Below are 13,028 nucleotides of genomic sequence, written 5' to 3'. Positions count from 1 at the left end.
GATATATATATATAGCGTAGTTTGAAAGTGTAGCATAACACAAGTTGGTACATATAATTAATTTTTGCGGAATATGAAAATATGTAAATGCAGAAAAAAACTTGCATGAAATAGAAATTTTAGATGACAAAAATACGAGCTAGACAGAGATAGAGAAAGTGATAATTACAAGGTGTGGAAGGATTTGAATTACTCGAAATTCGTTTCTGGTACAAAGGAAATATACATCACACTAACAAGGGCTGTCTTGTATATACAATATATAATAACTAGCAGAGCCTCTTCATCAAAGATTTTATTACAGACTCTTTCAGTTGGAGCTCGGTTGTCTGTAATTCTAAAAACTTTTTTTTCTGTGCTTGTTTTAATTTTCTCAAGATGATCTTCAGACATCATTTGGTTTGTTCCTTCTAGCAGAAGTTCGCTGCGAGTTCTCGGAAGCAGAAAACGACTGTTTCTTCCCCTAAATGAGACCTGGAATTGTTTCTCGGAATCTCGGGGTAAGTGAGTTTGAGGACTTAGGAAGGTTTATTTACTCATTTCTCCGAATACAATACGCTTGAATGTGTTGCTGTCAACAAACAAATGATTTATGTTCCGTCGTTTAGTGAAAGAACGTACTTTCCTTTTCCACAAACTGTCATGTATTTGTTCCCTCGTAAACTTCAGGATATAAATTCGGTGTTGACAGGGGCGGCAATTAGGGGGGCAAGAGGGGACAGTTGTCCCCCACTTTCTTGAAGTGATCTCTTAATATATATATATACACTGCAGTTTCATTTGGAAATGTAAGGATTTTGTATGTATTACTGGTTCATAGAAACAAATGGTGCCAAATAATATTTGCCGTTACGTGAGTACGTATTGGTTATTTGTCTTCCCGTAGAGTTGAGAAAGCTACAGGAATTGCGTTTTAATTGTAATTCAAAGTAATTAAATGCAATTGCGTATTTCTTTAAATGGCGTAGCATGTCCTTGTAGTATTTAGTGTCTTTCAGTTTCTAAGACTAATAGCATACATTTAATGGCATGTGTAGAATTAAAAATATAAGTCGGTAATTAATCCCCCGTTTCAACATAACAAAACGAGCCTCATTATTCATTACTATGATTAATATTTTCCTTTCTATTTATTTGTTTTGCAAATTTCTTATTAAATAATCTGATCACACAATTTTCCAGACAGAATTTTACACTGTAAAAAATGAGGTGTTGAAACAACACAAAATGACTACCACTTTAGCGTGTTACTTATGTGTTAATTCAGCACCAAGCACATCGCTTTCCGAGCATATCAGAAATAACTCGTTACTACCTGAGAGAATTTGCATTGGTATTTATCGTTTAATATAAGCAAAGCTTCGCGAAATATATTTGGCATTTATGCTAAGTAACGAGTAATATTTTATGTTTTCTGTAATCGGTTACAATAATATTGTTGTAAACTTGTGAATCGTCTGACAACAGTTACATAGGCAACAGATTTTTAATTTGGACCCGGGTTTGAACCCGTTTCTCTTACGTTTAAGTCAGCCGTGTTCTCTACTGAACTAAGGGAGCCCAAACTTATCCTTATATTACCGGCATATTTTACTTTATCACAGCACAGTCCTTTATGAAAGTGTTCATAAAAGATTTTAACTAAAAATGAATCAATCAAATATCGAGACTTTCCCGAAAACATAGGTTAACATGTTCCGACATTGATATGCACCCACATAAATTTTGGAAAGGTTGAATCGGGTTAAGATTTCACTTAGGAACTAATATGTGCGCTATCCAAAAATACCTGTTTCAGAATCCTAAGGTAGAGATGCAATAATTTTTATAGACAGGGTTTGGCTATGGGCATATAATTTGAAGTATTCACCAACTACCTCTATAAAAGTTATTGCAGAAGTGACACAAAATTCTCAAACTTGGATATTTTGATAGGGCACATACTAATTCCTAAGTGAAGTCCTGAGTTGACTACGGTAGGTCCCATAGTATTGGAGGTATGGACGTTCGTTTTTTGTTTTTGTTTTTTTCTTCATGTTTTTGGCAATCTATAACTCCGAAAGGATGTATTTGTGCACCCAGGTTGGTCTATACTTTTTGTCTTATCTTGTGACAGGAATCACCTCCCAAACGTTGTCGGTGTTGTTTTGAAACACCCTGTATATAATTTGAGAAAGGTAGAAACATAGATGTTTGTGAGAGATGGACGATCTTAGCTTCTATAATGTATAAAACCAAAACTTGTCCAAAACCAAAAAGTGAACATACCAAGACGTGTGTTGACCCAACTTAAAAGGAACCGGATATCTCAGCCCGGACCTGATCCAGCGACTATCTCATGTTTTAAAAACGGATGTTTATTTATCCGGATGTGTGTTTGTCATTTCTTTTGGCTAGAGACAACTGTTTGAGCAGAATTAGTGGAAATAACTTTCGCCTTGAAGGCCCCGCCCATCAAAGGAAAAAGAAAAGAATGTCTTAGCAAGCACGTCGCTACGAAGAGAAAAGATAAAAAAGATGATTTTGGCGGGAAAAAATGCAAATGACGTCAATACAACTTCTGCTGTGTCGAGAGTTCCAGAAATAGTGGCTAATCCTGAAATGAACGTTGAAATAGATAGAAGAACCCTTTTTCCTTTTCTTTCTGTCAAAATATGGGCAGAAATCGGGTAACGAAGACAAACAGCAAACTGTTTAATGCCAAAGGAGATTCGTTTTTCATTTAAAGTTCTAATTGGTCTGTCAGTTATCATACCCCCATGTCTGTCATTGGACATATATCTTCATGGAAATAGTTTTACCGTCGATTAGTTGTATTATTTAACTGTTGTATTTTGCCAATATAAAGTAGCTATTTGTGAAGCCAATTTCGATGTAGAAGGATATTTTTATGTCTTCACTGGCGTTAGATATCCGCTTTGCTGGGTTAAGTAAGAAAAAAATAAGTAATATGTTCCGTTAATCAGTCACTTTTTACTAGTACTGAAGCGCTCTCTAATAACGATCATTTACATACATATATATAATCCCCCTCCCTCAAGTTGCGGGGGCCTGAATTTTGATTTAAATGGCATTGGAAGTGTCACTGTTCATCTCAGCGACCCCGAGAACTATGGACTCGACACTAATATTGCTCATTTTCGATCTTTTTTATATATATTCCTCCATCTCCTCTCCTAAGTTGAACCATCAAAGTGAAATAACAAAAACCATCCCAGGTCAGAACCTCATCTATGTTGAAAATTTGATCGAGATCGGTCGGGTGGTTCAAGAGCTATTAAGTCTCAAATTTAGCCATTTTCATTTTTATTTATACAGTATAGAAGATGGATTGTTCTTATATTTAGTTTATTCCTATGCTTCCGTACCATGTTTTGCATAACTATCAGAAATCGTAGATCGGTTATGCCCGTCTGTTCACAGGTATTAGAACAAAAAACGGTAAAAGATATCGACAACCAAAGACATAGAATCGATTCGGTCCAAAGAATAGGGTTCATCTTATTCGTTAACTCTGTGTGCAAATTGGATTTGGTAGAAATGAACCAATTTCGATTCTAACATTGATCGCCATCGAGCAAAAACGATAAGAAACATCGAAATGTCTTCCGTAATCAATTCATCAAATCAAGGAAAGATGCCATGTTTACCCAGAGGCGGATCCAGGACGGACTTCTGGGGGGGAGGTGGGTTGTAATACTGCTACTTAGAGCTACTCTTAAGAGCTCCAAACTCTGGGATGGGTTTTATTTATGTATAAAATAAGAAAGTTTCCTCCTCTGCGGGGAGGGGGGCGATTGCCCCCCGTGGATCCGCCCCTGTGTTTACCCGCAACTCTGTACTAAAACTACAAGTAGTAGAAATTTAGTACTACTTCAGGATTCAATATTAACGCCCACAGAATAGGAACGTTAAGAAATATCGACAAGGACCCTAGAAACATGACTAATTTATTCATTAATCGTTTAATTACAACCAAAAGTACGGTACTAGAAATTAACTATTTCCGGTTTCAACTTTGATTACCGTAGAGTAAAAACGGTCAGAAATAACGAAAAGCAGTTTTGAGTAATCGATTTAGCTTTTCCAGAAATAGGTTTCACTTCCTCCTCTAATCAAACCGGAGGTGATTTAACAATTTCCAGTTTTAACGTTGATACTAATACGAAAACAAAAAAAAAAAAAGAGAGATAAGCAGTTTTCTGGAATCGATTTAGCATCATAAGAAAAGCATCACCCGCTTAAGGGGTTAATATTAATCTTCTTATAGTGAAAATAGTGTGAAATAGCAAGTAATGGTTCATCATAAGGATTCAACGTCCGAGGAACAGGTTCTATCTTTTATCATTCCTCTACCACAACCAGAAGTTATAGATTTAACTCTTCCACTGTCAGCATAGAATTCGATAGTTTTGAAGCCTAAGATACATTCACACTGTGAATCAAAATCTTCTACAGTTTAACGTCCCATGATTATGTTCCTTTAGGCTAAGGGAGACAATGATTAAGGCAAGTGAATGATGATGGAAGAATTGGTGGAATGAGGAAGCGGAGGAAATGCAGTACCCCGAGAAAACCTAATGACACAATGTAGCCCACCACAAACTTCCTTGGTCGTGGATCGAACCAGGGACCTCATGCACCAGAGGTAAACGCTCTACCATTGAGCCACCTAACCACACACATACATACACTGTGAAACGAAACTCACTTGTTAATGCGTAGGTTGAGAATATGTCATTAAGGTTGGTGTAAAGGGACAAGTTTTGCCAATAGATGTCACTACAGTCTCCGTATTTCTCATATGTATATTTTACCTTTCACAAAAATTTACAATTTCTCTTACAAATTTCAACCTAGAGACTTGAAATTTTTGCAGAAGGAATTTCATAACCTATCAAAGGCAACAATCCGTTCCGATTTCTTATTTACAATTTTCTTCATTGTTGAAACAGTTATGTTGTTAAAGGTTTGGATATCCATTTGAAGAAACAAGCCATTTCAACAATGAAGAAAATTCTAAATGAAAAATAGGCACGGACTGTTGTCTTCGATATGTTATGAAGTTCCTTCTCTAAAAATCTGAAGTCTCTAGGTTTAAATTTGTAAGAGAAATCGTGAATTTTCGTGAAAGGTAAAAAATACATGAGAGAGATACGAAGACTGTAGTGACATCTATCGGCAAAACTTGTCCCTTTAAACTAACCTTAAGATACAAAATGTACTAATTCTTCTATTATTTCTAAAACCACTTAAGCTATTGTACTCTCGCATGTATTAGCCACATTTTTGCATCAAAAACTTAGGGTGTTGCTTATGGAGCGAGGTGTTAACAAATAAATACATCTGACAACACAACAATATTAGTAAATTTTATTGATATTACGACAAAATTTGTATTTCTTATGAGCACTTCATGTGAACATCATTCTTGTAACTTCGGCCACACAGCTACGCAAACTTGATTTCCAGTCGCCCACGCAAGAGCACATTAACAAATAATTCATTCCTTGTAACTATCTTTTAGAAAATAATTCTAAATAATTTATTATCGCTTGAATTAAGTGCTAACACAAGGAACTTTATTATTATTATTATTATTAATCCCAAGAAAAAGAAATAGCAGATATTTTCTCCAAAATTCATCCAATCGTCAAAACTTGGTAGCATCATCAATAATTCACGTTCTGTTAATATCATTTCCCAGTAGTCCTTTCTCGGAACAAGTTAAAACAGTTTCCGTGCATGTGGAGATAATGCCTCCGTTCTAGCTTAGGCATAATCTTTTCTTCATTGCGTATGCAGAGACGCTGTCCCTATGTAACGTTCCCCCGGAGAACACGGGATGAGAACCTGACTTGAATACCAATCACCCTCTCGTCTTTACTACGACCGTCCATTATGGAAGCTTGAGAGAGCGAATGCTTTTTCTTCTAACGGAAATTACTTCCACATGTCCAATAATTTTTTTCCGTATATAATTTCCTTTATTACAGTTTATCACCAGCTAAGCCAAGATCTTTCTTCTTTTTATATTACACGTTTTCAGAAGTGCTTCAAAAGATCGTATGGTGTATATACAGAGTGATGAGATTACACGCGAAACCTCACGCGCCATAAACAAACGTTCCCAAAAACACTTACCCATATGCTACATGTGTATGGGCCATTCTATACCACAGGGGTACCCACAGGAGGGTTTTAGGGCGCTGATTGCGCCCAAGAAAAAATTGGGGTACATATTTTTCTAATTGAAAACGATACAATCAAATAATACTTTCGACAAAGTGGATACTTTCAAATATCTAGGATCAATATTAACATACCAAAATCATTTCCACCAAGAAATTAAATGTCGACTGAAAGGAGGGGATTCATGTTATTTATTATTCATTTCAAAATCCCATGTCGTGTCGTCGCGAATCCTGTCGAGAAATTTGAAGCTTAAAATATATAAAACGATAATCATGCCTGTTGTGCTGTATGATTACGAAACATGGTCGCTTACTCTGAGAGAAGAACGCAGACTGAAAATGTTTGAGAACAGAATCCTGAGGCGAATATTCAGACCCAAGAAAAACGGAAATGGGGAATGGTAGGAACCGTTTAGCAAACATTGTTAAGGTCATCAAATCTAGAAGGTTTAGGGAGCAGGTCATGTACCCGGAATGGAAGAAGGTAGGAATGTTTTTAAAGTTTTAACTGGAAGACCAATCGGAAAAGGTTCATTAGGAAGATCTAGATGTTCATATTTCGAAACCATTTAAGGTTAGAGAAATAAAACTTGGTGTTTGATCTTTTCATATAAAATCATAAACATGTTTTTGAGCGTTTTTATATATTTGACCTAGAATGGAAGGAAAAGAGGAGGGAATATTTGTCTAAGATGTTCATACGAGATATTTGAATTTTGTACAAGACTTTTGGATCAGGTAAATTCTATATGAAAGATGTAAAAGAAAAAAAACGCAAAATATTGCCCCCAGAAACACGCTCTGGCAGATTCACGGGAAGGGTGGCGGGGTCAACTTCCCATCCCCCAAAGGCTACATTGTTATACGCGTACATGTACAGGGTAAGTCAAAATGATGGACCCGATATCAGAAATGTGATCTGTGAAATCTAACAAACATATGTTATTGTAAAACAGGTTAACTTTCAAAGTTTAGTTTTCCACACAATTTTTTCACTTTCTGCCACAAACAGTCAGCAGGAAGCAGTTAAGGGAAATGGCTTTGATGGACGAGAGAGATCTTTCTGTTTGGCAGGAGATAAACTATTGGCTTGATGTGTACCGTGTTACGCGAAGTGTTCACATGGAACACTTGTGATATGCTTGGAGAAAACTTTGTCAGTTGGCTTTATGTGTGCCGTGTTACGCGAGGTGTCCACATGGAACACTTGTGATACGCTTGGAGAAAACTTTGTCAGTTGGCTTTATGTGTGCGGTGTTACGCGAGGTGTCCACATGGAACACTTGTGATACGCTTGGAGAAAACTTTGTCAGTTGGTTTTATGTGTGCCGTGTTACACGAGGTGTCCACATGGAACACTTGTGATATGCTTGGAGAAAACTTTGTCAGTTGGCTTTATGTGTGCCGTGTTACACGAGGTGTCCACATTGAACACTTGTGATATGTTTGGAGAGAACTTTGTCAGTTGGCTTTATGTGTGCCGTGTTACGCGAGGTGTCCACATGGAACACTTGTGATATGTTTGGAGAAAACTTTGTCTGTTTACCATTCTTAGCACTTGTCTCACAGTAATATATGTTTGTTAGATTTCGCACAATAAATTTCTCAAATCAGGTCCATCATTTTGACTTACCCTGTATATTATATATATATTGCTCTATTTTGTTGCCATTTAATGTTAATCTCCGTATTTAAACCTTCATTATTCCCTTCTCCACCCCCGAAAGACCCTTCTGCATTTGGTAATACTTGGGGAGGAAGGGTCATTTGCTACTACACAATATTGATTCAATAATATAATTTATGTTTTGCACTGTTATGTACTTAGTCTTATTCTTCACACAATGAGCATGAACAATTTAATTGTCATGTCGTTTGTTTTGAGATATTTATTTAGATGCTGACTACAGGCTAATGACAGGCATAAGTAAACTGTATAAAAGAAATTAGACGTGATATTGCTTACTAAACCTTCACACAGTCTTCAACTGACACGTGCACATGCACCAGGTGAGATTCCTCTATAATCCAACCGTGCCTTTGGAGGACGCAGTAGCTTAGTGGTAGAGCATTAACCTCTGGTCCTTGGTTTGATCCCCGTCCAAGTAAGTTTGTGGTGGACAACATCATGTCCGTGGGTTTTCTCGGGGGGTACTCCCGTTTCCTCCCACTTTCTCATTCCACCAATTCTTCCATAATCATTCACTTACTTTAATCATCGTCTCCCTTAGGTTAACGGGCATAATAGTGAGACACCGACCCGTATCCACGGGGGGCTAGGGAGGCCGGTTCCCCCCTAAATTTTTGCTGCCCCCCCTAAAATTTTCCCGGTAGGCTTGCAAATGAACTATAATATGGTTGGATCGGGTCCCTCTAACTTCTACCGAGTCCCCCTACATTTTTGGGCTGGCTATCGGCCTGGTGGGACATTAAACTGAAAGATTTCATGTCATTTTCTTCCAACCGTTCCCTTAAACGGGACAATACTTAAAATAATAGCAGGACTCCGAAAATATCCTGTCCTACATATATTATAGATTTTACTCTGAAATAAACTAAATTGTTGTTATTCTTGAATGTATTTATTCATTTGTTTATTATTTGTGATTTTTTAGGCCCGGAATAAACCTGCCGATGGTGGTGGCCATGTCAACCAGAAGGGAGCCGCAGCTGCAGGAAAGGCAGCACCCGCTGGTCAGAAGAGTGGTCAGACGAAAGGTACCCCTAAGTCCACGCAGAAGCCCACAGCTCAGAAGGGGCAGGTGAAGGCTCAGCCCAAAGCAGCTGCAGTCAAGGGAGGAAAGAAAGCAAAGAAGGGGCAACGGCACCAACAGCATGACCTCATTGTTACGATAGATTTGGTGAGTACCATTTTACTAATATATTTCCAACTTTGCTGGCGAATATTGAAAGTCTTATATTCTGACGGGACGCGAAATTTTATGAAAGATACGAAACTTGTACACTGTCATGAAGATTTTTATAGTATGAGATGTGTTCCACATCAGTAAGTGTATAATCTTATATTCTTAGAGGTAATGAAACTTTAGTTAAAGGTTGTCTCATAAGTAACGCAACTTTTGAAATACCCGCCATTTCTATTATAATAAGTTGGCAGCACTGAACGTTACAAATTTTCATCTGTTGTCTTTATGGTTCAGGCTTGCCAACCGTACGATAATTTATCATGATATACAATAATGTAAACCTTAATGTTATATACAATAATGCCCTTGCAATAATAAGTGAATATACGATAATTTTAGAACCCAGATTTTTGGCAGCTTTTGAATGTGCAAATAAATTGTATATATACATTAAATAATTATAAAACACACACTGAGGTTCTTACCCCACTAAAACAAATCAATAATGATTTTAGAATGGGCAAATGGCTTCTATTCTTTAAATTCAATTACGTTTACGAGTGCATGGAAATATTGTTGTTGTTCAGAGTAGTATTATTAATAATAAAGAAGTGATGACGTCGATTTGGAGTTCGAAACTGAACATTACTAGATAAGTTTATTATATATTATTGCTATTACTAGTAGTATTATATTTGTTTCTACAATGATCATGTATATAACAAATATACTATTTTTTTGTAATATCCGATAATTTAAAAGACGAAAAACCGATAATTTTGTTGTCTGAGGTGGCAACTCTGTTGTGGTTAGTACTCACGGTGCACCGAACAGCACGTGATCGTCATCTGTTTTTAGTACGCGTAGAAACGAAGTGCTTCACGACCGAACTATGACAACACGCTCCATTCCTACCCGTACAGAAAACAAATGACGATGATGGTGCTCCGTGACTACTAAGCACAAGAACAACAGATGAAAATTGCGTAACAGTCATTGTTGTTAACTTACTATGACAGAAATGACGAGTATTTCAAAAGGTGCGTTCTTTATGAGACACCCTTTAATTGAATATGGTATTTTTATAAAGCTGAGCGCACGAACCTGTAGTCACACATAAATTGTATCTAATCTCATCATGCAGTCTTCAAAACTCCTAAGAGCTTTCATACATTTTAATAAAAAAAACTGTAACAGACTAATTACTCGGTTCCAAGCCCGCTTTACATTTAGTGTTAATACGTTATATGATGCTGTCCTTTCAGTTCCTTTAAATTTGTTCACCTACCATATGTTTATCTTTCAACATTAAGTATAAAGGTAACCAAAAAAAGTTCTGTAGCTTTTTCACGCACTACCTTCGAACATCGATATGTCATCTAAGACGTACCTAGAAGATCAAAAGTAGTAACCATCAGCATCGACTACCTTCTACCAACGTTCTAGAAGGCCATGGATTCCATTGCGTAGTACTTGGTAGACCCATGAAGCGAAGAAAGTATCAAGTGCATTTTGCACCTCTACTAGGGATTTAAATTGGTGTTCTCTAAGGTGATTGTCCAAGGAATGGAACAGGTGATAATCGAACTATGCAATTTCCATGGAGTATGTTGCATGCAATAGTGTTTCCCTCCAAGGCGTAGAATAGAGTCCCGAGTCATCCTAACCACGTGGGGCTTAGCGTTGTCTTGTAATAGGAGGACCCTTTGTGGATTCAGAAGTGCTGGCTCCAGAGTTTTGAGCTCCATGGCTCAACTGCAGAGTCTCTGACAAGGTGGTAGCAGTTACCGATGCACGATGACGCAAGCAGTTCACCGAACACAGAGGAGGATCTTCTCGTGCAGTACTGGTTTCGGCTGTTTTGAAACCGGTTGATGGGATACTAACCAATGATGACAGCGCCGTGAAGCTTCGTACAGAACCCGCTTCTCATCACATCAACACCATGTTCAGAAATGGCTCCTTCCTCAGACAAGACAGCAAAGAAACACAGGTGTCTGCTCGCGTTGCCTTCTGTCCCGGAGTCAAATCATGTGTTACCCATCGACCCAACTTGTAGTGATTCCCAAGTTGATGGATGTGCTGCCGAAGGGTATCTCCACTCACATTGAATTGTAGTCCCAGTTCCTCACATATCTCGCCACTGTTGACCTCGATTGCTGCCTGAAAATCTTCATTTTATACATGTGTTGGTGTTCCGGCACGTGGTGCGTCTTTGCGTGTTTCGTCACCGTCTTTAAACTTGTTAAACCACCACTGCACTGTTCACATAGTCACGACCCCTCACCAAAGCCTGATATATCTTCCACCCCGCTGCAGAGGCATTTGACCCAAATTTGAACTCGTACAGCATACACGCCTTTATCACGCTGTGGAGGTCCCATGTTTATTCTGCCCTTACGCAAGTTCACGGTGTAACTGAACTGCCAGAACCAAGTAGTATGTTGGATATACCCACACCAACAACTCACTTTCACCTTATCTCCATTCACATTCAACTCACGGTGTTCAGGCCAATTGAACACAGACCTCAATAAAAGCGACAGAACTTTCTTGTTTACCTTTATATATAATCACCTCTTATTTATTTTCAACATAACCTGAACAGCAAGAAAAATTAATAGCAATATAGGGGAGGGGTTCATGTCAATCCGATATTTTTTTTTTGTTTAAAAAAATAAAAGAATAAATTTCAAAGAATGGAAACTGCCTTTATTCCTTTATACCCGTACAAGAATTATTGGAGCGAAACTTCTCTCTACTTGACTTAGGTGATTCAAGAGTGTGCAGAGTGTCGTAAAGGGTTGCATATCTCGATCGGATATATCCTTAAGGAATAATCACAGAAAAAACGGGATCTCTGATATGCCTGGACCGTTATCAAATTCAAAACGACGATTCAAGTGCGCGCGCTGAATGTTGCAACGGCGTTGTATGTCCCGACCGAACATCAATGAGGAATAATCACCGAAAAACTGAATCTTTGAGATACCTCGATCATTCTCCACCAAATTTGGCGTAGTGATTCAAGAGCACGTGTTGAGTGTAGTACGTGGTCGCATGCCCGATCAGACATACCGTTGAAAAATAATCATCGAATAAAACGGGATAACCATAGAATTAACATTGATAAAGCATTTGGTGCGTGAATCCTCATTATAAACAATGGAAATAGAATTTTGAGCATTAGAAATAAGGCAAAGTCCTTTTCGTTTTGTTCTGCGAACACAATTTTTCAAAGCAAAGCTCCTCTTTAATCGACTAAGGAATTAGTTTGACCCAGATACTCCTTCGACAAGCCAGAAGAGTTCTTAACCAAATTTGACTTCGGGAGCGCGCTCTGAGTATTGTAATTTGTCGCATGTCCCGCTTGGATATACCATTAAGGAATAATCACCGAAAAACCTTAATAATCAATAAAGGTTTAGCGCTTAGCTACAAATTTACAATATTATTGTATACGTAGTACATTTATCTCATAGCGTAACTAACGCAGAAAGCTTCAGCATTGAAAGTTTTGTATTTAAGACTGAACCATTCTAGGACAGTTTAGTTCACTTCATTATCACTATGTAAATGTTGGCCTACGATGAATTCCTTACCTACGATGGGTCTAGACAAGTGGAAATTACTCGGCTGTTATTTCTCTGCTGCTCCGATTTTTTCCCCTTAAGAGGCCTCATCCCGTCAAAATTAAAATACCGCTAATTTTGCGGTAATTATGTGATATCTTCCAATAGATAAAAGATAATCGAAAAGTGGAACAAGACCTCCCTAGACGATGTTATTTTGCATGACTTACAGTTATCACGAGTCACCTAGTAGCTTTTCGTTTGCTGTTATTTAGAAACGCGAAAATAAATGCCGATTTTCTAAATGGCTGGAAATCGAAAGCAGATAAATGAGTCGTGATAACGGTATCTCACGCACAATAATACTGTCTAGGGAAGTCTTGTTCCACATTTCG

At 37.8% G+C, this 13,028-nt stretch overlaps 1 protein-coding gene across 3 annotated transcripts in view; it reads left to right on the top strand.

The window, feature by feature from the left end:
* Positions 1 to 13,028, top strand: part of LOC145671429 (calmodulin-like) — a 592,217-nt gene that overhangs the window by 346,282 nt on the left and 232,907 nt on the right. For 2 of the 3 annotated variants that reach the window (XM_081740612.1, XM_081740613.1), the window contains one exon: positions 8,810 to 9,055. In XM_081740612.1, the coding sequence (XP_081596738.1) occupies positions 8,810 to 9,055 (246 nt within the window). Of the gene's footprint in view, positions 1 to 452; positions 501 to 8,809; positions 9,056 to 13,028 lie in introns of those variants that run through there. The other variant, XM_081740614.1, reaches the window with a different exon arrangement.

Source organism: Thermobia domestica, chromosome 15 (genome assembly GCF_964235325.1).
Source record: "Thermobia domestica chromosome 15, izTheDome1.hap1.1, whole genome shotgun sequence".
Classification (NCBI taxonomy): domain Eukaryota; kingdom Metazoa; phylum Arthropoda; class Insecta; order Zygentoma; family Lepismatidae; genus Thermobia; species Thermobia domestica.
The sequence above is the reverse complement of the archived record's forward strand: the minus strand, read 5'-3'. Positions and strand labels throughout refer to the sequence as shown.